Here is a 25,527-nt window from a genome sequence, read left to right as displayed (position 1 = left end):
TGATAGTCACCCAACCCAGCAGAGAAGATGTTCTAGAAGATCTGAAGCTGTGGAGGAAGCTTGGCATGTCTTTCTTTCCAGTTCTCAGCTGGGTGAGACCCGGGAGGTTGCCAGGTTGTTGAACTCGAGATACACCGCGGAAATGGTTCTCAGGTCTGGCTGCACATTAGAATGACCTAGGGACCTTTCAAAACAAAATAATTACAAGACACGGCGACTTTGAGAAACTGTGGGGCGGGATCTAGTCCAACCGAATATATGCATACTCTGAGACACGGCTGTGCCATTCCTCTGTTCGGACCCCACAGAACCGTGCACCTGAAGACATGGCCGGGACAAGCACAGCCACACCGTCACAGCAACCCAAACCTGGAAGCCACCCAGACATCCATCAGCAGGTGAACGGAAGAACAAAACGTGGTACATCGGCATGATGAGACAGTACTTGCAATGCAAAGCACGAGCCATTAGCATCCAGCCCATGGGTTACTTGTACAAATGTTACCCTGAGTGAAAGAAACCTTATATAAGTGAGTACATACTGTATAATTCCACTCATATAATGTACCGAAACAGAAAAAAAAAAATGTATCTATTAGAAGTCGGGGCAGTGGTGCCCACTGGTGACAGGTAGTCATTGGGAAGGGGCATGATGGTGGCTTCTGGGTGCTGACAATGTTGTGTCTGTTTTTTTTAAAAAAAAAAAAATGTTTATTTTTGAGAGAGAAAGAGAGGGTGAGTGGGGGAGGGGCAGAGAGAGAGAGGGAGGGAGACATAGAATCCAAAGCAGGCTCCAGGCTCCGAGCCGTCAGCACAGAGCCCGAGGTAGGGCTCCAACCCACGGACCGTGAGATCCTGACCCGAGCCGAAGTCAGATGCCCAACCGACTGAGCCAACGCTGTGTTTCTTCATTGGTGTGCTGATTATACGGATGTGTTCAATTCTTAAAGATTGATCAAACCGTATACTTAGGATTTGCGCGATTTCCTGGATTCATGTTATATGTCAATACACAGTTTATTTAAACATTAAAAAGACAGAAATACCTAGGCCTGGGCCTCACCACAGGCCAATTAAGCTCAGCAGGGGGGTGGGAGGGACCACAGTGTCTGTATTTTGTAGAAGCACCCAGGTGGCTCTGATGTACGGCCATATGTGAAAACCAAGGGGCTGGGTGCTCCCGTATTTATCAATGGCTCCTTTGAGGGAACAGCCTGGCACATGGCAAAGGCAACGAGCCCTGGAGTAAGGCCCATGAGCAGCGCCGTTCTGACTGGCACCGACGGTGGGAGGCATTTGTCTGGATCATCCCCAAACGTCAGTTTCCTCCACTGGGTAATGGGCACACCCCCACCTCCCTCCCGGGACTGTCAGGAGGATGAAAGAAGGTAATATGCCTAAAGCACCTAGCACAGTACCTAGAACATAGTAGGTGCTTGAGAAGCGGTAGGTAATCCACCCCTTTTCTTCCTTCGCCTCTCAGTTCCTAAGCACGGTGATGAGCAGGTGGCTGTAAAGGAACAAAACTCACACTCTCCAATTTCTCCTCCTGAATGACTGTCTTTGTAAAGACTGAAGTAATATTATACTTGGACTGATGATGTCAAACGAATATCGGACATTTCTGGGCCCTGGTTTGCTGACTCTATTCAGCACCTGCTGTCCCCAAGGCTGCACGGGGAGGCCAACGACAGCAGGTAAATACAAACCACATACCCTCCTTTGGAAAGCTCTACTCCTGTCCTCACCCTGAAGCACAGAGCCAGCCCTGTGTAAGCAGAGACAAGGCCAAGATGTGAGTTGGCAAAAAAGGATTAAAAAATTAGTAGCTCGGAAGACATACCATCCATGAAATGTGCCAAGTGAAACACTTCTGTATAAAATATCCTATTTTAGGGGCGCCTGGGTGGCTCAGTCGGTTAAAGTGTCCAACTCTTGGTTTCAGTTCAGGTCGTGATCTCCTGGTCCATGGGTTCAAGCCCCGCATCGGGCTCCACGCGAATAGCATGGAGCCTGCCTGGGATTCTCTCTCTGCCTCTCTCTCTGCCCCTTTTCTGCTCTGTTTCTCAAAATAAACTTAAAAACAATTTTTTTTAAACTTTAAAATGGGGGTGACTGGGTGGCTCAGTTGGTTAAGCGTCCGACTTCAGCTCAGGTCATGATCTCAGAGCTTGTGAGTTTGAGTCCCGCATCGGGCTCTGGGCTGACAGCTCAGAGCCTGGAGCCTGCTTCGGATTCTTTGTCTCCCTCTCTCTCTGACACTCCTCCCCCCCCCACTCATGCTTTCTCAAAAATTAAAAAAAAAAATCATTAAATGTTTTTAAAAAAAACTTTAAAATGTCCTATTTTAGTAAAAAGAAACAAAACAAAAATCCTGGGCTGAGAGCAGAAGATCTATGTTGGAGTTTTAATGCTCTGCCACTGGTAACGCTGTCTGTGTGACTTCGGTGAACTAACTCTTCCGTTTCTCTGGCAAATGAAAGTACTGCCACCTCTCCTACACGTTTTTACAAGGGCACAGTGAGCTTCAGTTAAGGTTAAGTACAAGACATTCTAAAAAATTAAGCAGCAAAGAAACACAAGCTGAGAATCCAAGCTGCAAATTCACTTTGTTCCAAACTCCAATCACCAATCACCACCACCCCCGGAGGTTGAGAACTCTCTGATACGAACCGCTCCGAGCACACCCAGAGCCTACACCAGCCTGGAGCTGGCTTATGTAAGCGTGAGCTGCAGTCCTGGCCGGCATGTAGCAGAGTACTTCGCTTAAGAGAAATCCTTGGAAATGCCTCAGCTGAAGTCCAAGGGCAGGCCCGGGGCCTTACATTTTGGAGAGAGGTGCTCTCAGTCACAGAATACCAGAACTGTGGCTGGAGCAAATGATGTCATCCCAGCTCCTCTTACCATGGTCAATGTCAAAATTAAGATAGGAAGTTCAAGGACACATTGTGGGCTTTCCAGGCAAATAGAAGTTAGAGAAGCAGTTTGGACCTTAGGATCTTGTGGTTTGAACTGTTAATGCTTTACAGAACATCAACTGAAATCTATCTGATTCTGTGATGGTTTTTAGGTTATATAAAGCTTTTTATTCACCAAAATATAAGTAGCCGCAGAGACAAATATATTCCCGTCTTCTATTTTTATGCCTGCTACACATTAAGAAAAACAAGTCATGTGAGTCACCCCTATAGCCCCAAACAATAACAAACCAAAAATGAAAATAAGGGTTTTTTTTGAAGAGGCAGAGATAAACTTAAGGGCTCTCCACACCAGAGCTAAGAAACGAAATAGCTCAAATACCTGTTGGGTTCCTAAATGACTGGAAAATGAAAACTCGAAATTAACTACGGGCACGTTGGTATACCTTGCCGAGTGCAGCCACAAACCCTTCCTGCGACAGACCTGAATACTCGACGCCGAAGATATCCCCAAACGTGCGGATACCGGGGACGGGGGAGGGGGGGGCATCAAATTAGTATCAAAAATAGTACTGTAGACTCCTGCCCTGGTTCCGGGGGAAAGAAGGAATCCTGTCCGCTGCACACCCGGCGGCCAGAGCCGGACAACTCGCCCCTAAGTTTGGCGCGTCCCCGCTCCGCGCCCTCGGCCCCTGCCCCCCACTCGCGGCCCCCGGGATCCCAGGGCACCGCCAGGCCCTGGCCCAGCACCGACCCCGCGGCTGGGGCTGCGAGCCACGGCAGGGGGAGGAAGGGCGGCTCCTCTGCAGCCCCGGTCCTTCGGCACCACCCGGGCCCCCGCGCTCTCCCCTTCCCCTGACCCACTCGCCCCCAGGCAGGTCACCTGGCTCGGCCGCTGCCCGCTGCTCCTCCCGCTGCTCGCTCGCTCCGGCCGCGCCGCCGCCTCCTGGAAGCCGCTCGCCCTCGCGAGTCACGGGGCCGGCGGGCGGGCGGGCGAGCCCGTGCCAAGGCTGCGGGAGCCGCGCACCCCGGCCGGAGCTGGGACCCTGCCCTGAGCGCGGCCGCCACCCGGGCGAAACTGGAGAGCTGGGCTCGGCTCGCCCGGCCTGGGAGGGGCGGCTGCAACTTTGCTCCTGAACGCGGGCGAGGAGGGGGCGCCCGTCTCCGAACTCCGTGCCGCGCCCGCCACCCCTCCAGCCTCGGGCTTTTCTTGATGCCTTTCTCTCTCTCTTTTTTTTTTTTTTTTTTGTAATCTAAAGGGAAGCCAGATGCTCGCCCTCAAGTTCTCGCTTCCAGGGCCGAGCGGCTGGGCGGGCGGAGGAGCGCGGCGCCGCGCGGGGTGCGGGAGACGCTCCCGCCGGGTGCGCTAGCGGCGAGCCGGGCCGGGGCGCGCGGGGCGGCGGCGGCGGCGGGCGGGAGCGGCTGCCCGGGGACCCCGCTCGGCTGCGCGCGCTGGCCCCTCCGGCCCGTAGCCGGAGCCGGGCAGGGGGAGCGGCCTGGGGGGACCGGGCCAGCGGTGGGGAAGCGGTGACCCGGACCTGGATCGCCGAAGTAGGAACTGGAAGTGACAGCGGCAGGGCAGAGCCGCCGCCGCCGCCGCCGCCGCTGCCCGGGGAGCCGAGGCAGCGGCAGAAGCCGCGGTGGAGCGGCGGCAGCATGCGCAGTGTGGCCGCCGCCTGCTCCAGCCGAGCCCGGGGCCGCTGGCGCCCGGCCTGCCGCGGGCCACCGCCAGAGCCTCGGGCGGGAATCCCGGCCTCACGGACTGGCCCTTCCTGGTGGCCTTGCGACCCCCGGACGCGAACCCCCACCTCCCCCTCCGCCCCCCAGCTCCGCGCGGAGCCGCTGAGACAAGGCGAGGGAGGAAGCGCTCGCCAGCGGCCCTCCGCAGCCGTCCCTTCCCCAACTCTCCTGGATGCCCTTCCTGGACTCTCGGATAAGAGGACCCAAGTCACCGGCCCCTTGGAGAGAGCACAAAACCGTCCGTGAGAGGTGGGGAATATTTACCGCCTTAGTTGAAGTCCAGTTCTTACAAAAGGCAATGCAGTCGGTAAAAGACTAGGATGGCCAGAGCCCTGGCAGTTACTGTAACTCATGGAAATTCCATTAGGAGTGTTAGATTTGCTCAACAGGGGGGAAAAAAAAAACCTTACCAAAATCCTCCTTGGCCTTCCCACTAGCACAAATTGAGCAGCTAAATATACAAAGCTTTGCCCAGCAAAAACTCCTGGAAGTGGGCCAGTTAAAAAGAGTGTCCAACAGTTAGACATTACCAATCCCTACTCTAGTCTCCTCTTTCACAGATGAGTCAACCGAGGCCTAGGGGAGGGGACTCTGACTTCACCGAGATGGCAGACTCAGGCTTGGGGGGGGTGTCTGATACCCATTACAGCTATTGGTTAGCTGCCTGACCTCACACCTCACTCCTCCAAGATGGTTTTGCTCTCCAAGAGCAGCAAGTCTCTTAGGGGAGAGTTAGCCTTGAGTCTTGGTCATCAGTGGATCTGCCTTCCTTCCCCACCTGCCTCCTTGCAGAGCAGCCCCTGGGAAATGGCAAATCGTCCATCCCACAGGCCCCACTTTGGGACGGCACCCATGCTGTTCCAGGGACAAGACAGATGGAGTGACTCAGGGAGACAGGAGGCAGTGAGGGGGTGGGGGCAAAGAAAAGCCATACTGATACCAGCTGGTACTGGAAAGAGAAGGAGAGAGTGAAGAAGGGAGGGAGGGAGAAAGAGAGAGAGAAAGAGAAGCACTAATTGAGCTACATATACATTCAGTGGAATCCCTCATGAGCAAAACATCTTTTTATAAAAGTAGGCTGCCTGGCTCAGTGGGTGGAGCATGCAACTCTTGATCTCAGGGTGATGAGTTCAAGCCCCACACTGGGTGTGGAGCCTACTTAAAAAAAATAAAAATAAACAAAAGTAGGATTGGCCCAGAGGGCTATCTCTGGTGACGGGTTGGTAGTAAGGCCGACAGGGGACAAAGCAAGAGTGCCAGGTCGGGGTGAGGCTGGGAGGAAATCACAGAGGCTCTAGAGCCAGAACAGTGCAAGGAGGTATCAATCACCCAGGCCACTCTCAAAGAGTCAGAAGAACTGTGTCTGTCCCTAGTCCTCCCAAGTTCAAAGGCAGAATGAAAATAAAACTACCATTGCTAGAATAGTGTTGTCAGAGGACTTCCTGGTCACCTTAGTGACACTCTACTCAGACTTGAGGGGTTTTCCATATGCTCTAGAACATTTTCTCTGGAGTCCTGAGGGTCCTCCCTGCCTTCTCCATTTCTAGAAAGGAGATATCATTGTTTCACAGGAAAGGAAATACAAATGGACCATAGAAGGGCCAGAAGATGCCCAAACTCATCAGGAATCATGAAATTCAAATTACAGCACTACATTGAATACCATTTTCACCCAACATTTTAGCAAACATTAAAGATAAATAATACCCAATGCTGCCAGGGATATGAAGAAGAAGGCACTTCTTACTCTGCTGGTGGGGGTATAACTTCATAGGGCATTTTTGTAGGGGATTTGAGAATACCTATCAAATTTGACACAGTTAATTCCATTTCTATGAAGAAAGATGTTTCAGGTATAATGACAGATGTACACAAATCGATCTCTATGTGCATACACTACATTATGACCCACTGGGATTTGTCTCAGTAATGCAAGATTGAGCAAACATATGAAAATTAATCAAAGTAATACAACGTATCAATATAATAAAGGGCGGAAACCAATGGTCACTTTAACAGAGACAGAAAAAGCATTTGACATAATCTGGCACCCTTTCAAAAAAAAACAAGCAAACAAAAAACAAACAAAAAAAAAGAACCAAAAAAAAAAAAAAAAAAACCTAGGACTAGAAGGGAACTTCTTCAACCTGATAAAGGGCATCGATGAAAAGCCCACAGCTAATATCCTACTTAATGATGAAAGACTGAAAGCCTCCCCCTAAGATTAAGAACACTACGATGTCCTACTTTAATCACTTCAACATTGTACTGAAGGTTCTAACCAGCCAAGAAAATGAAGTAAAAGGCATCAAGATTGGAAAGAAAGAAGTAAAACTATCTGTATGCACAGATGACATAATCTTGCACAGAGAAACCACAAGGAACCCAGAGAACTATTCAAACTAATGAATAAGTTAAGCAAAGCTGAAGGATACAAGATCAATACACAAAAATCAATTGTATTTCTATACGCTGGCAGCAAGCAATTCCAATATGAAGTTACAAAAACAATACCATTTACAATAGCATCAAAAGGAATAAAATACTTTGGAATAGACTGAACCACGGAGGTACAACATGTGCTCACTAGAAACTACGAAACAATGTTGAATGAAATTTTAAAAGGTCCAAATCAGTGGAAAGACAGCCTGTGTTCATGGGTCAGAAGACTTAATACTGTTAAGGGGCACCTGGGTGGCTCAGTCGGTTAAGCATCCGACTTCAGCTCAGGTCACGATCTCATGGTTCGAGGGTTCGAGCCCCATGTCAGACTCTGCTGACAGCTAGCTCAGAGGCTGGAGCCTCTTTTGGATTCTGTGTCTCCCTCTCTCTCTGACACTCTCCTGCTCATACTGTCTCTCTCTCTCAGAAATAAATAAAGCATTAAAATTTTTTTAAAAAAAAAGACTTAATACTGTTAAGATGGCAAAATTCCCAAACAGATTGCACACAATCTGTATCAAAAGGCCAGGTGGGTTATTTATTTTTTTTTCCAGAAATGGACAGGCTGATCCTATAATCCATGTGAGCACGCGAGGGATCCAGAATAGCCAAACTATTCTGAAAATGAAGAACAACTTTGGAAGTCTCATGCTTTCTGAGTTGAAACCTTACTACACAGCTACATTAATCGAGTGGGGGAAAGAATCATCTTTTCAACAAGTAGTGTTTAAGAGAATAAATGTGGACCCCTACCTCACACTATATACACAAATTAACTCAAAATGAATCAAAGACTTAAATGTCTTTTAAATGCTTAAACTATAACACTCTTAGAAGGAAACATAAGTGTAAATCTTTATAACCTTGCATTAGGCAATGATTTTTCAGATATGATGCCCAAAACAGAAGCAACAACAACAACTAGATCAATTTGACTTCATCAAGTTTTTTAGAGGATCTTTTTTTAATGTTTATTTATTTATTTTGAGGGGGGAGGAGGGAGGGGTAGAGAGAAAGTGAAAGAGAATCGGAAGCAGTCTCGGTGCAGGCTCGAACTCACAAACCATGACATCATGACCTGAGCAAAAACCAAGAGTCGGACACTTAACTGACTGAGCCATCCAGACGCCCCTGACTTCATCCAATTTAAAACACTTTTGTGTTTCAGAGCACCTAGGTGGCTCAGTCGGTTAAGCATCCGACTTCCCCTCAGGTCATGATCTCACAGTATGTCGGTTCGAGCCCTGCGTTGTGCTCTCTGCTGACAGCTAGCTCAGAGCCTGGAGCCTGCTTCAGATTCTGTGTCTCCCTCTCTCTCTCTGACCCTCCCCTGCTCATGCTGTCTGTCTGTCTGTCTCTCTCTCTCTCAGAAATAAATAAAACATTAAATAATTTTTTAAAAAAATAAAAAATAAAACACTTTTGTGTTTCAAAAGATACCATCAGGGTGCCTGGCTGGCTCAGTTGGAGGACCCTGCAAGTCTCGATCTCAGGGTCATGAGGTTAAGCCCCATGTTAGGTATGGAGATTACTTAAATAAATAAAACTTTAAAAAAAAACCCAGATACTATCAAAGTTAGAGGAGTGCGTTAGCGAGTGCTTTGTTCCTTAGATGTCTCAGCAAACCTCCCTGACCAGTTACTAGCTGTGCGATCTTCCAGAGACCCTCAGACCCTACAGCCACATGAGAACACAAAGATTGAGGTCCCGTGGAGATGCCCACTGGACACGGAGAGATTCAGAAAGCAGCAACTTTTCAATGGGGCCACCATGCCCAATAGCCAGCCCTCAAATTGTCATTCTGCCCCACTCTGGCTTCATTTTTCTGCATGTCCTGGGGGACCATTTCAAGCTGGCATTTTCTTTAGATAAATAAGAGTGTGTTCTGGGCAATAGTCAAGCCCCGCTCTTCTTGCTTCCTGTACATTAACAGCTTTATGGCATTAATAAAAATCTATTAAGCATGTCCTATACAAGGCACTGTGGCTGGGTACTGTAGGCCTGAGAGATACTCCATCTAAAGTGACAAGAGATGGAAACAACTTAAATGTCCGTCAATGGATGAATGGATAAGAAGGATGTGGTATGTATACACAATGAAATATTATTCAGCCACCAGAAAGGAGGGTATCCTGCCATTTGTGACAACACGGATGGACCCTGGGCACATTATGCTAAGTTCAAGAAGTCACAGAAAGGACAAGTAGTGTGTGATCTCACTTATAGGTGGAATCTAAAAGAAGTCAAAGTCGAAAAACTAAAGGTAAAATGGTAGTTCCCACAGGATGGGGGGCATAAAAAGTGACACGGTCCAAGACACAAACTTGGGGCGCCTGAGTGGTTCAGTTGGCTAGGCGTCCGACTCTTGATTTCAGCTCAGGTCATGATCTCACGGGACATGGGTTCAGGCCCCAGGTCAGGCTCTGCACTTGCTGTGGAGCCTGCTTGGGATTCTCTCCCTCTCCCTCTCTCTCTCTGCCCCTCCCCTGCTCATCCTCTGTCTCTCAAAATAAATAAACATTTAAAAAAAAATAAAATAAATACAAATAGGCACAAACTTGCCATGAGCACTATATAAGCCATGATAATCTAATGCCCAGCATAATATAAAACATAGACAACAATATTGTACTCTTATTATGAGATGCGATAAATATCACCTCAAAGGCATCATGTTACAATACATACAGCAAAGTAACATGTTGTACACCTTAAATGTACATGTCATATGTCAAATATATTCAATTTAAAAAATTAATCTAAAAAACTTGTGAATGTTTGTGCCTAGGTCTGTCTCCTAGGTACCTGGGAGCTAGAGACGGTCCGTATTCCTGACTGATGTGTGTCCCTGCTCAGCTTTCAGTCTCATTCCTTCTGGACTGATTTGATTAGCCTTCCCTCAGGGTTCCAGGAGTGCCTCAACAGGGCTCTTATATACCTCTTGCAGGCATAATTTTGTATATGATACTACTTAGCAATATCAGGAACAGAAAGTAGCTATTATACATGCCTTATGTGCAGTGATCTATTAAATGCCTTAGGTGCATTATCTCATTTGATCCTTAAATCAGTCCTATGTAGGGGTACCTGGGGGGGCTCAGTTGGTTAAGCGTCTGACTTCAGCTCAGGTCATGATCTCACAGTTCGTGGGTTCCAGCCCCATTGGGCTCCGTGCTGACAGCTCAGAGCCCAGAGGCTGCTTTGGATTCTGTGTCTCCTGTCTCTCTTTGCCCCTCCCTGGCTTATGCTCTGTCTCTGTCTCTCTCTCCAAAATAAATGTTAGAAAAAAAAAACAACAACAGTCCACGTAGTAGATATTGTTAGTGTCATGATTATACAGATGAGAAAACTGAAATATAAAGAGTCCAAGTAACTTTTCCCAGAGTCCATGGTCAGTAATTGACCAAGCCAAGACTCTAACTCAAGCCTATCAAACTCAAGTCATGTGCTTAGCCACGGTGCCAGATATTACTTTTTACAATATTCATACGATGTTTAGGCCAGCCTCAATAATCAAAAGGAGGTAAAATATATTCCCAGTGCCTTTCATTTAAGAAATGAAAATTAGATATACTTTTCAGAAATATTTGTATCCAGGGGCAGGTGGGTGGCTCAGTCAGTGAAGCGTCAGATCCTCGACTTTGGCTCAGGTCATGATCTCACAGCGGGTGGGATGGAGACCCACGCTGGGCCCTGCGCTGACAGAGTAGAGCCTGCTTCGAATCCTTTCTCTCTGTGTCTGCCCTCCTCACCCTCTGTCTCTCAAAATAAAATAAATAAGCATTTTTTTAATAAAAAGAAAGATTTGTATCCAGAGTGGGTGAAAATAATTTTAAGCGTTGGTACTTACAGGAGTAAGCTTTAGTTATCTGAAAAATCCACTTTTGTGAAACGACTCATTCTCCAACAGTGCCAGCTAGGCCCAGGAGGTGTTTCTGTATCATCTAGTATTCTTAGAACTGCAAAGAAGCTGAGGGTACCTTCTGGCAGCTTCATAGTGCGGAAATCACTGGCAACCTCATCATGTTTTTATTTGTCAAATAAAAAAGAAAATACCATGATATGTTCCATAGAAGATATTATTCTATATGCTATAGAGAGTATCTCAGGCTGCTCTTACCTCAAAATCCCCCCCCACACACACACACGTGCCCATGCACACACACACAGCTAAAATCGGGCAACAGGGACACCTGGAATAAGATATTCTGAGACAAGCGGAGCCTGGTGCTGTGGCTAGCTTTAGGAAAACTCCTGAAGCAAGCCAAGTTTATCTGGGGCGAAGCGACTTGCATGACTATTGCTAATAATAACTAACACTTGGAGAACACTTACTATGTACCAGGCACTCTTTTACGGACGTGAATTCGTTGACATCTTACACTGGTTCTGTGAGATACGTGCTGCTCTCATTCCCATTTTACAGGTGGGGAGACTAAGGCAGAGCCAAGTAACATGCCCAAAGCCACAAAGCTACTAGTAAGAGAGAACTGAGATTTGAACTCAAGAAATTCAGCGTCAGAGGACACAATAGACTCACTGCTAATACTTCTCTGCAAATAATACTGCTAATGCATGTCTATATTTCTGTTTTTTAATTTTTTTAATGTTTTTTATTTATTTCTAGGAGAGAGAGAGAGAGACAGCGTGAGCAGGGGAGAGTCAGAGAGAGGCAGTCACAGACTGAAACAGGCTCCAGGCTCTGAGCTGGCAGTCAGCACAGAGCCCGACGCGGGGCTCGAACCCACGAACCGCGAGATCATGACCTAAGCGAAAGTCGGACGCTTAACCGACTAAGCCACCCAGGCGCCCCAATGCATGTCTATATTTCTTAAGTCCCTGGTTCTCTGCTGAACGCTGTACACACATTATCTCACAGATCTTTTTCAGGTTAGACCTCTTAGTTCTAAATTGTTACATAGTATCTCATTTGATCTTTAAAACAAGTAGCAATTGTTGTGTCCATTTTACAGATTGAAATACTGAGGCACATACCCAAAGGGGGGAAATAAGCATGAATTCCGGAAGATACACACCCATATGTTTATTGCAGCATTATTTAAAATAGCTAAGATATGGAAACCGCCCAAGTGTCCAGCGATAGAAGAATGGACACATGTCATATATATGCACTCAACCATAAAAAAAGAATGGGGGTGGGGCGTCTGGGTGGCTCAGTCGGTTAAGCATTGGACTTCGGCTCAGGTCATGATCTCGCGGTTTGTGAGTTCCAGCCCTGCATCAGGCTCTGTGCTGACAGATTCTGTGTCTCCCCCTCCCTCAGCCTCTCCCCTGCTTATGCTCTGTGTCTCTCTGTCTCTCAATAATAAATACATTAAAAAAAATTTTTTTAAAAGAATGGGGACACCTGGTTGGCTCAGTGGCTCGGTCAGTTAAATGCTTAACTCTTGATTTTGGCTCAGGTCATGATCTCACAGTTTGTGAGTTCAAGCCCCGCATCAGCTGCTTAGGATTCTCTCTCCCTCTCTCTCTGCCCCTCCCCTGCTCGTGCTCTCTCACTCTCTCTCTCAAAATAAAAATAAATAAATAAACATTTTATATAAAAAAAGAATGAAATCTTGCCATTTGTGACAACATGGATGGACCTAGAGGGTATTATGCTAAGTGAAATAAGTCAAGACAAAGAACGACCATTACCATATTATTTCGCTTATATGTGGAATCTAAAAAACCAAACAAAACAAGACAGACAAAGCAAAAACAGACAAATACAGAGAACAAACCGGAGGTTCCCAGAAGGAAGGGAACTGGGCAGGGAGGGGTAAAATTGGTGAAGGGGGTTAAGAGGCACAAACTGTCAATTATAAAATAACTAAGTCACAGGGAAGAAAAGTACAGCATGGGGAATACAGTCAATGATAATGTAGTAACGTTGTATGGTGACAAAGGGTAGCTACACTTACAGTGATGAGCACTGTGTAATACACAGAATTGTCACGTCACTACGTTGTATACCTGAGACTAATATAATATCATATGTCAACTGAACTTCAATTTTAAAAACATACAATGCTTTTTAAATGAATGTGTAGGACTTCAGCACCATTGGAATGTACTGTAATTTATTTGACTATTCCCCTATTGCTAGATACTGATGTTGTTGCCCTGGTTTTTGCTTCTGCAAATAAAGGTGTGATACACACACACACACACACACACACACACATTGAGGGACAGAGAAGGTAAGTAATTTGCCACTCAGGCCAAGTATCACACCCTTTCTGGCAACACTCCCACAGGTACTGTAAGGATCCATATAATATAACATAATGCCACGTCATTTAATATACAATTTATACCACATGGCCACGTTCTCTCAACTTTTCAAGGCTTCTGTTCTAAAGGGTTAATGGGAGGGATGCCTGGGTGGCTTAGTCTGACTTTTGATTTTGGCCCAGGTCATGATCTTGTAGTTCATGGGATCAAGCCCCGAGCTGGGCTCTGCGCTGAGCAGGAAGCCTGCTTGGGATTCTCTCTCTCCCTTTCTCTCTGTCCCTCCCCCACTCATGTTCTGTCTCTCTCTCTCTCTCTCTCAAAATAAATAAACATTTTTCAAAATGCCCTTAACATGTTAATGGGGAAAAGTGAAAATAGACTTTCCTTCCTCCCCAGCTCAGGGGGATTACTGTGACCCCCGTGGCAGCCAGTGGCCCGCTTTGGGTTCCCCCGAGTAGGGAAGCACAGCACACAACCTCTGTCATGGGAAGCTTGCTTTCAGGGCATGGATGCTGTATTAAAAGATATCATATTCCGGGGCGCCTGGGTGGCTCAGTCGCTTGAGCATCCTACTCTTGATTTCGGCTCCGGTCATGATCTCACAGTGAGTTCGAGCCCCTTGGGATTCTCTGTCCCACTCTCTGCCTCTCCCCATCCCCCCCAACCTCCATTATCTCTCTCTCAGAATAAATAAATAAACTTGAAAAAAAAAAACGCTTATTTAAAAGGCAAACTGACGAGCTACCACCGGAGACCACCAGTCTTAATCAGTTTCCATGGAGTCAAAATCAGGGCACGTGGATGGCTCAGTCGGTTAAGCTTATGACTTCGGCTCAGGTCATGATCTTACGGTTCGTGGGTTCCAGCCCTGCATCAGGCTCTGTGCTGACAGCTTGGAGCCTGGAGCCTGCTTTGGATTCTGTGTCTCCCTCTCTCTCTGCCCCTGCCCCACTCACACTCTGTCTCTCTCTCTCTCTCTCAAAAATAAATATTTTTTTAAAAAGGAGTCAAAATCAACCAAATCTTTTTAGTGCAACAGCATCTTCCGTGGCAGGGCCTGGGCGGGCTTACCTCCACCTGAAGGGCTGCACATCCTTTCAGGAAGTCACTGATGTTGTTGAGACAGTCAGCTTCGGTTTGCGGCTCCAAACAGAACTAGAGAAACATAGTCAAGTGTCACTTGGACGCTGTCATCCTATGGCAAGCACACAACATTCCTCACTTGCTGATAACCAGACAGGTAAGCTTTTTAAGGCAGGTGCAACATCACTGTCAGTCCAGGAAGAGAAATAACCACCGGAGGAAGTGATGTAAAAGTCTAAACGGTCGGTCTGTTTCAAATGCCACCAAACCTCTAGTCCCAAACCATCTACGGCTACATGCAAACTTTTTCTTCGCCTTCTGCCAAGCTGTGGCGATAGCAAATCAGATCCAGACTGTTTTTGGAGCTGAGTTCTTGCTTTTAACCTATTCCCTTGCTCCCTCGTCCCCGTGATGATTTGCTAAAATTATATTTTCCCCTTAGCTGTTCGCAACATTTGGTCATAGTTCTGTATGTTTTACCACCATGTTAACGCTGGTTTTCAAGTTTCAGAAAACTTCTAAGTCAATCAGTTTGCCACTCAAAATACAAACTGGTTCAAGAAGGCAAAGAAACTTATGTTGTGCTCACGGTCACGTTCCCTGCTAACCTCAAGAGAGTAACAGTAGGACTTGACCTCTAAACTCACTTCAAGTGCCAACTTGAGAAATTAGCCATCCTCATGATGATAGGCTCCCAACACTAAAACTTTTGGATTTTTAGAAGAGAATGCAGTTGGTTTCGCTTTGAACATGTGTTGCATTCAAAACATATATTTGGTTTCTATTGTTTTACCAAAGCTTTCCTGACAGTTTGGATTATTTCTCCTGGTTGCTAAATAGCCTCTGTTTCAACAGATATTGTATTTCTTTGAGAAGAAAATCGACATGGATTTTAGCCCCGCTGTCAATAAGCACCATCAATATCTGTTACAAATCATCCCATTATTACACAGACTCATATGCGCCCCACGTTCAAAGGATACCTTTGGCACAGAGGGAGGTATAACACAAATCTCTGCGACAGAACAAATGATGGGGATATTTTCTCCTTGTCCCCCCACACCAATTGTGTATCAGTTTTATTATACTTGGGGGCCATTCGTTAAAGGATTCGATTTCATTTTCACAGTTTTTCAAACTACAAAAACAAGACAGAACGCCAAACTCTTAGAGATAAAAGTAGGAGAGTCTCATGACCCTGGCAATAGAAACATTGCCAGAGCTACATTATTACCGCTCTCTGGAGGTAAGCAATCTCAAAGAGGCTCCCCATTTCTCTTACCTTTTCTAGAGAGCCAGGCCTAAGTCTGTTGATGAGTTTGCACAGCACTACCCCATTTTTCAGCGAAGACTTCAAGAACTCCTCCGGATCACAGATGGTCTTTTTGGGGGAATCTAAAACCCCCAAGGATATAAGCCATGTCACGATTCGCTCTTCTGGATTCATTGCTGAGGACTATCTGCTCGGAACAGCTCTCTGGGGTGGCTGCAGGGACTGAAGCCACATCCGTGATTGCATCTGCTACTGTCTTCCGTTTTTATGAGTTCTTTGCTGGTGCTTACAGAGCAAAGCGTTTAAACAACTTTTCTTAGAGAACCGTGGAGCCCACTCAACTTATGGGATCTTAAAGCCACAGCGATCGCACTTGAAAGATGTAGAAATAGAATGAATAAAAATCCCGGATAATGCTGGGTTTCTTTTGCAAACCCTGTAGAACAAATTCATGAGGATTAAAAAGAAGAAGAAACACATGCAAACACCGCCCCTCCCCCCCAAAAAAAAAAACTCAACAGTGCAAGAAGCTGTAAGGGAAGGAAGTGAGGAGGATGCTAGGGAGGGAGCAGAGAGAAGGAAGCAAGTGCTCTCAGAAAGCAGAGGGGACCTTGGAAATGAGACACCCATGGGCCAGTCTGGGAAAACACGGTCAATAAATAGTCTAGCCCCAGTGAAAATCTGGCTTCTGGCAGCAGGAAGAAGCCAACTGGCTCTTAGGTCAGACAGATCTGAGCCTCCTGGGGAAGGTAGGCTGAGAAAATTCTTCCAAGAAATGACCGGATGTCCTCCTGCTGTCTCACAGAGATGGTATGTCATGATCGGTCCTCGTAAGACACGTTGCATTGCATGGCGATAACGATAACATGCCAAATGAATGAAGATCGTGCCTGCTGTCAGCCATCGCTGTGGATAAGCAGCAGCTAGGAGAATGGCATTTTACTTTGCAGCCAAAAAGCTATGTTTAGGGAAATAGGCTAAGGATAACATCTGACATCCTGTTTACTTGCATTCTTTAGCAATTCTTTTTCTGGACCTGGCTCCACTACCCAATCCAGCTGCAGTAGCCTTAGCAAAGGCTCAGACGCAGTCCCCTAAGCGGGTCCGAAGCACTTGAAACGAGAACGTTCGGGAACAAAAGGGCATTTGTCCTCTGTCTATACTACAGTCTGGAAAGTGGATGCTTCCCCAACAAGAAACGCTTTGCGTTAAAAATGCTGCTCTGGAAAGAAAAAAAAAACTCAAAACAAAAAATGCTAGTCTATACCAGGAGACCTTGTTACTCTCAAACATTTTCACAACCAGTTGAAACAGGCATAGTATCGAGAAACTTACAATAAGACCACTGTGAATAGCATAGCCTTCAACCAGCAAAGGCACGGTCCTGCGCATCGGTCACCATGCCTCCTCGCACAGGATCTTCCTAAGCTCCCGAATCCTTCTCAGCACAGCTTTAGATGTCTACCAGCTTAGATGAGCTCCAAAGCTTCCCCTCCTTGCTCTGTCCTAACCCTTAGCCACACTTTACTAATATTACTTGTTGGTAGGTCTACCCACCAGAACGCCACCTCCCTAGAGTAGAGTATCTGTCTGTCTCGTTCAACACTGTTCTCAATTGTGCCAGGTACACAGTAGATGTTCAAAAATGAATGAATGAATGAATGCATATGTCTTAAAACATTTTTCCCTGCTAATGATTTTTACTTTCGAGATATAATTGACACATAATAAATTGCACACATTTAAGATGTACAGGGGCGCCTGGGTGGCTCAGTTGGTTGAGCGTCCGACTTTGGCTCAGGTCGTGATCTCATGGTTCGTGGGTTCGAGCCCCGCGTGAGTTCCAGCCTTGGGTCAGGCTCTGTGCTGACAGCTCAGGGCCTACAGCCTGCTTTGGATTCTGCGTCTGCCTCTCTCTCTCTGCCCCTCTCCTCCTCACACTCTGTGTCTCTCTCCCTCAGAAATGAATAAACATTAAAAAAAAGATGTACAATTCAATGAATTTTGACATTATGTATATACCTGTGATATAATCAAACACATACACACACACACACACACACACACACACACACACAATCCAGATAAAACTTTCCATCACCCCCAAAAGTGTGCATGTGCCCTTTCAATCCCTTCTTCCCTCCCTTCCCTTCCCATCTGCGTTCACTCCCTGTAGATTACTTTGCATTCTCTAGAATCATATATAAATGGAAGCATACGGTATGGTACTTCCTCTTTTTTTTTTTAATTTACTTATTTATTTATTTTGAGAGAGAGAGAGAGAGCATGCGAGTGAGGGAAGAGCAGAGAGAGAGGGAGAGAGAGAATCCCAAGCAGGCTCCATGCTCAGCACAGAGCCTGATGTGCGACCTGATGTCAAAACCACTACATCATGACCTGGGCTGGAATCAAAAGTTGGACACTCAACCAACTAAGCCACCTAGGCACCCCTGTGGTACTTCCTTTTATCTGGTTTCTTTCACTCAGCATTATCATTTTCAGATTCATTCGTGTTGTTTTGTCTATCAATAGTTCCATAACAAGGATTTAACCTCCAAATATTTGATTTGATATAATTCTACTTAGAAGCAAAATACGTATAATCAATCAAAAGGTTTAATTGACTGGGCGCCTGGGTGGCTTAGTTAGTTAAGGGTCTGACTCTTGGTTTCAGCTCATGTCATGATCTCACAGTTCGTGAGTTTGAGCCCCACATCGGGCTCTGCACTGACAGCATGGAGTCTGCTTAGGATTCTGTCTCTGTCTCTCCCTGCCCCTTCCCTACTTGCCCTCTATCTCTTGGTCTCAAAAAAATAAATAATAAACATTTTTAAAAAGTTTTAATTGACTTTTGACCCATGGGCAAAGCTATGTCATAGAAAGAAATATAAAATCCATTCACCGATAAATGAAATTCTCACTTCAGATGTAGTTAAGTCCATTTTTCTATGTCATTTGGACAATTTTCCCAATTGCTCCTCACAATTGCACTCTGCAGATGAACACATCTGATGGTATTATTAAGGTGTCACTAACATTTTCTGATCAAGAACAAAGCCTAGGTAATTTCAGGACCCCAGCATAGCCCAAAACAGGCTTGAGCCCACTGAGGTCCCCTGGATGAAAATCTGCCTCGTTTTAGACAATGGGTATAGCAAATGACTCTGAGTAATAAAGCCAAATGGGAAACGCAAGGCCGCATCCTTAAGGCAGCTCTGTGAGTCTGAAAATTGGAAGCTGGGGTTTGCATGGTCAAATGGCAGGAGAGCAAAGGATTCTGGGACAGCAGCAAGCAAATGGCTGCCTGACTAACGAAAGAACCCAGGCCGGGTAGGGAAGCAAGTGAGGACAGAAAGGAGGTGAAGAGCTGGGAGAACAGAGCAGGCTGTCACAAGACTAGATGTCACAGTGATAGGCCAAAGACCAACAGGCTTCACACGACAGCATGTGAGTCAAAAGAGAAAAGGGTTCTTACTCTACTGCTGAGCCTAAGTCCTGTGCACCCCGGGCCACCAGCCGGCCTCCTGGCTCACTGGCTTTCCCATCTGCCTCCTCTTATCCTAACGGGCTTTCTGGCAGAGCACAAACTCCTCTCTGACAGCGTTAACTCCCCTTCTCAAAACCCCTTGAGGCGCCTGGGTGGCTCACTCGGTTAGGCGTCCCACTTTGGCTCAGGTCATGATCTCATGGTTCGTGGGTTCGGGCCCCGTGTTGGGCTCTGTGCTGACAGCTCAGAGCCTGGAGCCTGGTTCCGATTCTGTGTCTCCCTCTCTCTCTGCTCCTCCCCCACTCATGCTCTCTGTCTCTCAAAAATAAATTAAAAAAAAAAACAAAAACCAAAAAACCCTCAAAGGCTCTCCATTGTCTAAAGCAGTGATATACAAACAACGTACAAAAATAATCACCTCTCAGGGTGGAAGGCGGAGAGAAGACTGAGAGTGGAACTTGAGCCAAAATAGATAACATTTTATTCAAAATAAAAAGATCTGGGGGTGCTTGGCTGGCTCAGTCGGAGGAGCCTGGGACTCTTGACCTCGGGGTCGTAAGTTCGAGCCCCACACTGGGTGTGGAGATTACTGAAAGTCAAACTTTCAAAAATTAAAAAAAAGGTCTGCAGTGTTAGCATTTGCTGGGTACACCAGTAACATAACCGTTTCCTTTTACGTGTTTGAAACGTTCATAATTGGTGTTTAAATGTTTGAAACGTTCATAATTGGTGTTTAAATGTGTAAACCGACCGGGGCACTTCAAAAGACGAGTTAGGAGCCGTACTCCCAGAAGATCTGCAATGAGACACCGGAATCTAAATTATTAAATACCCCACTTTATTCTGCCACAGGTACACCACGGTCACACTTGGAGAAACAAGCTGGTCTATGACCTTCCACTCCACCCCAATTTCTGCGACCGCTCGGTCCCTTGATTCTCCCTACTTGTGACTGATGGATTACCTCCAGCCCCTCTGTGAAAATGGACCCGGGCCTTTAAATCAGTTTTACTTTGCCAGCTGGCGTGATAGGAAGTTTTATCGGTGGTGGTAGAGAGACATTGTGGGAGAAGGGGTTTTACTTCCTGTTTCCTGTGTACTCGCTCCACAGCCTCCTGCTGGCTTTCCAGCTTTCCCCGTGTCCCCCTTCTACAACACTGGCTCCCTCCAGTGCACAGAGGCGAGCAGCTGCCCCTGGCACCACCTTTGCGGGGGGGTGGGGGGGGGCGGCGGGCTGTAGCATGAATAGGAAAGGAGCACCGTAAAGAGCACATTTTCAGCAAGTTGCAGAAGTTAGATGTCCAGCCAGTTGCAGCAACTCAGCCCCATGGCAACTTCTAGAACAAGGCCTGGATCTCAGCTGCAGGTGTGGGGGGAGGGGTGTTCTCACAGCTCTGGGGGCGTGACTAGCATGTACTGTTTCATATTGTCTGCTATTATGTATCGGCGATTCCTATATTCTTTCAGCTTTCCCTTTATGTGGTACCAGCCAATCCCTCATTCCTCCAATCCCCTATTGCTGTCCATAGTTATGTTAAACGTTTCCTGTTCCAATCTTTCTGTGGTTTCTCGCTCCTGATTGGACCCAGACCAACGCGCCTCATTATCTTCCATGAACACTCCTCTGCTCCAGCCAACGACTTGCAAGGTCATGACTGGTCCTCTGCCGTCACACAGATTTCACTGCTTCCTAAATTATGAATTTGAACATTACACTTTCTAACCACAACCTACGGTCTTGCCAGCCGCTTGTTCGGTTCCTCCCACTACAAGTAGCCCTTAACCTTGTAGGGGTCTCCAAAGCGTTGTTTTCCAAAATAGTGCTACCATTTCCATAATCAGGGTCTGATTTCCCGTTGCTCGATATCATAGCTCATACTTGATAATTCAGCCTTTTAAACTTTTTTATTTTCATGGCTGTGAAATTTACTTTGCTATGATTACTAATAAGGTTAAAGCATTTTCTCATCTGTTGATTGGCCACACATATTTCCTCTTCAGTCAAATATTTGCTCGTTTCTATGATGTGCTTTTCTACTGGGTTGTTTGTTATTGGCTTGTAAAAGTTTGTCATACATTATGGATACTAAGCCAGTGCTGGTTATATGTGTTTATATATAGCTTCTTTTTTCTAAGTTTATTTATTTTTGCGAGAGAGAGAGAAAGAGAAAGAATGAGTGGGAGAGGGGCAGAGAAAGGGAAACAGAGAATCTGAAGCGGGCTCTGTGCTGACAGAAGAGACCCCGATGTAGGGCTCAAACTCGTGAACCGTGAGATCATGACCTGAGCTGAAGTCAAATGCTCAACCGACTGAGCCACCTGATCGCCCCTGTGTATATTTTCCTGTACTCTCTTGTCTTTCTTCATGGTGTAAAAGGTGGTGTATTTTAGGAAACAGGAGTTCTTGATTTTTAAAAATAAGATACTTTATCTCAGTCTCACATGAAATAAATGCAGAACTTGGCAGGCCAAGGCCAGCAGGCAGCTTCATACTCATGAGAGGCCCAGGATTCTACTCTCTTACTACCTCACCATCCTTAACTTCCCACCTCAGAGTTCAACATGACAGTTTATGTGAACGTGGACCAGGCAATGATTTCTTAGCTATCAGACCAAGGCCACAAACAACAGAAGAAAAGAATAGATAAATTGGTCTTTATCAAAATTGAAAATGGGGTGCCTCATAGGACAACTCCAGAATGAGAGAAAACATGTCCAAGTCATATATCTAATTAGGGACTTGTATCCAGAATATATAAAGAACTCTAATAATTCAATAATAAAAAAACAAATAACTAAAAATAGGCAAATTGAGGCGCCTGGGTGGCTTAGTTGGTTAAGCGTCCGACTTCGGCTCAGGTCATGATCTCATGGTTCGTGGGTTCAAGCCCTGCGTTGGGCTCTGTGCTGACAGCTAGCTCAGAGGCTGGAGCCTGTTTCAGATTCTGTGTCTCCCTCTCTCTCTGACCCTCCCCTGCTCATGCTGTCTGTCTGTCTGTCTGTCTTTCTCTCTCTCTCTCAGAAATAAATAAAACATTTTAAGACAGGGACACCTGGGTGGCTTAGTCGGTTAAGCGTCCGACTTTCGCTTAGGTCATGATCTAGCGGTTTGTGGGTTCGGGCCCCGCGTCGGGCTCTGTGCTGACTGCCAGCTCAGAGCCTGGAGCCTGTTTCAGTCTGTGACTCCCTCTCTCTCTGACCCTCCCCTGCTCACACTGTCTCTCTCTCTCTCTCTCCTAGAAATAAATAAAAAACATTTTTAAAAAACATTTTAAGACAATAAAAATAAAAATAGGCAAATTATCTGAATAGACATTTCTCTGAAAAAGATATACAAATAGCTAATAAGCTCAAGAAAAGATGCTCAAAATCATTAGCAGTCAGGGAGATGCAAATCAAAACCACAATGAGGTGGCGCCTGGGTGGCTCAGTCAGTTAAGCATCTGCCTTTTGGATTTAGCTCAAGTCATGATCTCACAGCTCATGGGTTCGAGCCCCACCTCGGGTGAGCTCAAGCCCCGCTTCAGGCTCCTCACTGGCAGTGCAGTGCCTGGATGAGATTCTCTCTCTCTCTCTGTGGGATTCTCTCTCTCTCTCTCTGTCCCTCATTCACTCATGACCTCTCTCTCAAAAATTAATTAATTAATTAATTAATTAAAAAACGAATGCTTCTGAGTCTTTCTCTGCCCCTCCTCCACTCATGCTCCCTCTCTCTCAAAAATAAATACATAAACTTAAAAATTTTTTAAAAAGAACCCCAAACACTTGAACTTTAGAAACATTTTTTTTCTTTAAAAGAAAACCTGAAAAGACAGGGGTGCCTGAGTGGCTCAGTTGCTTAACTGTCCAACTCTTGATTTCAGCTCAAGTCATGAGCTCATGGTTCATGAGTTCAAGCTCCCTGTCAGGCTCTGTGTTGACAGTGCAGAGCCTGCTTAGGGTTCTCTCTCTCCCTCTGCCCCTCCTTTGCTTATGCTCACTCTCTCTCTTTTTCTTAAAATAAGTAAATAAACTTAAAAAATTAAGAAATAAAATTACAAAACCCGAATAGACAGACGATAACTAGTGTTGGTAAGGACGTGGAGAAATGAGAACCCTTATACACTGTTGGAGGGAATATCAAGTAGTGCAGCTGCTGTGTACCCAGTTTTGCGGTGCCTCAAAGTATTAACCCAGCCACAACATGACCCAGCAATTCCTCTCCAAGAAAAACAGAAACATGTGGGCACATAAGATCTTGTACACAAATAGTCATAGCAGTATTTTTCATAAAAAGCAAAAAGTTAGAACCATCCAAACATCCGTCGCTTGGTGAATGGATAAATAACATGTTACAATCACATATTCCTGAGTCATAACAATGAATGAAGTGCTAATACGTGGCCACATCGGGGATAAACCTTGAAAGTGTTATACTAACTGCAAGACGCCAGGCACCAAAGATCATATGTTGTGTCACTCCACTTAGATGAAACGTTCAGTACTGATAAACCCATAGAGACAGAAAGGAGAACAGCACTTGCCCAGGACCAGGGTGGGAGTTGAGGGGAAATTGGGAGCGACGGCTAAGGGGGGTTAAGGGTTTCTTTTGGGAAGAGGTGAAGAAAATGTTCTAAAATTGATTTGGTGATGGTTGCACAGCTCTGAATATACTGGAAGCCATTAAATTACACACTTTGAGGGGCGCCTGGGTGGCTCAGTCGGTTGAGCGTCTGACTTCGGCTCAGGTCATGATCTCATGGTTCATAGGTTCGAGTCCCATGTCGAGCTCTGTGCTGACAGCTAGCTCGGAGCCTGGGGCCTGTTTTGGATTCTGTATCTCTCTCTCTATCTGACCTTCTCCTGCTCACTCTCTCAGAAATAAATAAAACATTTAAAAAATTTAAATTACACACTTTGAATGGGTGAATTATGTAGTATCTGAATTATGTCTCAACAAAGTTGTTATTTTTTTTATTTTTTTTAATGTTTATGTATTTATTTCAAGAGAGAGAATGAGCATGAGCAGGGGAGGGGCAGAGAGATAGAGAGAATCCCAAGCTGTCAGCGTGGAGCCTGATGTGGGGCATGAACTCACAATCCATGAGATTGTGACCTGCGCCAAATTCAAGAGTGAGAAGCTTAACCCACTGAGCCACCCAGGCGCCCCCAAAGCATTATTTTTTTTATTTTTTTAAGTTTATTTATTTACTTTGAGAGAGAGAGAGAAGACACATGCGAATGAGCAGGAGAGGGGCAGAGAGAGAAGGAGAGAGAGAATCCCAAGCAGGCTCTGTGCTGTGAGCACGGAGCCCACCTCAGGGCTCAATCTCACAAACCGTGAGATCACGACCTGAGCCAAAACCAAGAATCAGATGCTTAACCGACTGAGCCAGCCACGTGCCCCAATGCTGTTATTTTTTAAAAGGCAAATGTGAGTTTAAAAAAAGATAATAAGGGGCACCTGGGTGGCTCAGTCAGTTAAGCGTCCGATTCTTGGTTTCAGCTCAGGTTGTGATCTCACGGTCCATGGGTTTGAGCCCCGGACGGGCTCTGTGCTGACAGCTCAGAGCCTGGTGCCTGCTTCGGATTCTGTGTCTCCTTCTCTCTCTGACCCTCCCCCGCTCACTCTGTCTCTGTCTCTCAAAATAAAATAAAAGACATAAAAAAATTTTTAGATAAATAAATAAATAAAAATAAAAATAAAAAAGGCTACTTGAGCTCCAGCCATGTCTGCATTCCAGCCACCAGGGAAAAGGAAGGGGAAATAAAAACCACACACACACACAGTTTATTAGGAAAGGTTTATAACATACTGAAAAAGTGAAAGAATAGTATGATGACGGCCTTTGTACCCACCATCCAGATTTAATAATTAGTAGTGTTCTGCATATTTCACTTTCCTCCATAGGTACAGTGGCTGTATTTTTAAAAATAAACTATGTGCAAGTACATTGCGGGCATCATATCACTTCACCCTAAATACTTCAGCACGCCTCTCCTAAAATTAAGGATATTTTCAGTGCAACCAAAGATCTAGTATCACAACTAAGGTCACTAATTGACAGTAATTCACTAATGCCATCTAATTTTTAGTCCATATTAAGATTTCTTCAAGTGTCCCTAAAAATGTCTTTTTGAGATTTTTTTTTTTTCAAAGCAACATCCAATCAACGTGCCCTTCCTTGGGGTCATAGTACTGAATTCGTTTTAAGGCAAAAAAAAAAATCTGAGTGACCACCGGCTTCTCCATCATTTGTTTCCCTTCTCTGGAAAGAGCTGGTCCATATACTTTGTCCAGTTTTCTAGTTGTTTATATTAAATTTTTTTAAATGTTTTCTTTATTTCTTTTTTTTTTTTTTTTTAAA

The 25,527-nt window shown here is 45.7% G+C and overlaps 1 protein-coding gene across 6 annotated transcripts in view; it reads right to left on the bottom strand.

Annotated features, from left to right (window-relative positions):
* Positions 1-16,407, bottom strand: part of ARHGEF6 (Rac/Cdc42 guanine nucleotide exchange factor 6) — a 111,693-nt gene extending 95,286 nt beyond the window's left edge. For 4 of the 6 annotated variants that reach the window (XM_039217127.1, XM_039217130.1, XM_039217129.1 and 1 more), the window contains exons 1-3: positions 16,304-16,407; positions 15,703-16,129; positions 14,409-14,492 (exon numbers count right to left, since the gene is read on the bottom strand). In XM_039217127.1, coding sequence (XP_039073058.1) covers positions 14,409-14,492; positions 15,703-15,867 — 249 coding nt within the window. In that variant the 5' untranslated portion in view covers positions 15,868-16,129; positions 16,304-16,407. Of the gene's footprint in view, positions 1-3,801; positions 3,830-14,408; positions 14,493-15,702; positions 16,260-16,303 lie in introns of those variants that run through there. The other 2 variants (XM_039217128.1, XM_039217133.1) reach the window with 2 other exon arrangements.
* Between the last annotated feature and the right edge of the window lie 9,120 nt (positions 16,408-25,527).

The sequence above is a fragment of the Hyaena hyaena genome, unplaced genomic scaffold (genome assembly GCF_003009895.1).
Source record: "Hyaena hyaena isolate Hyena2069 unplaced genomic scaffold, ASM300989v1 scaffold_669, whole genome shotgun sequence".
In the NCBI taxonomy this organism is placed as follows: Eukaryota; Metazoa; Chordata; class Mammalia; order Carnivora; family Hyaenidae; genus Hyaena; species Hyaena hyaena.
Note: the sequence above shows the minus strand (reverse complement) of the source record. Positions and strands in the feature narration are given on the sequence as shown.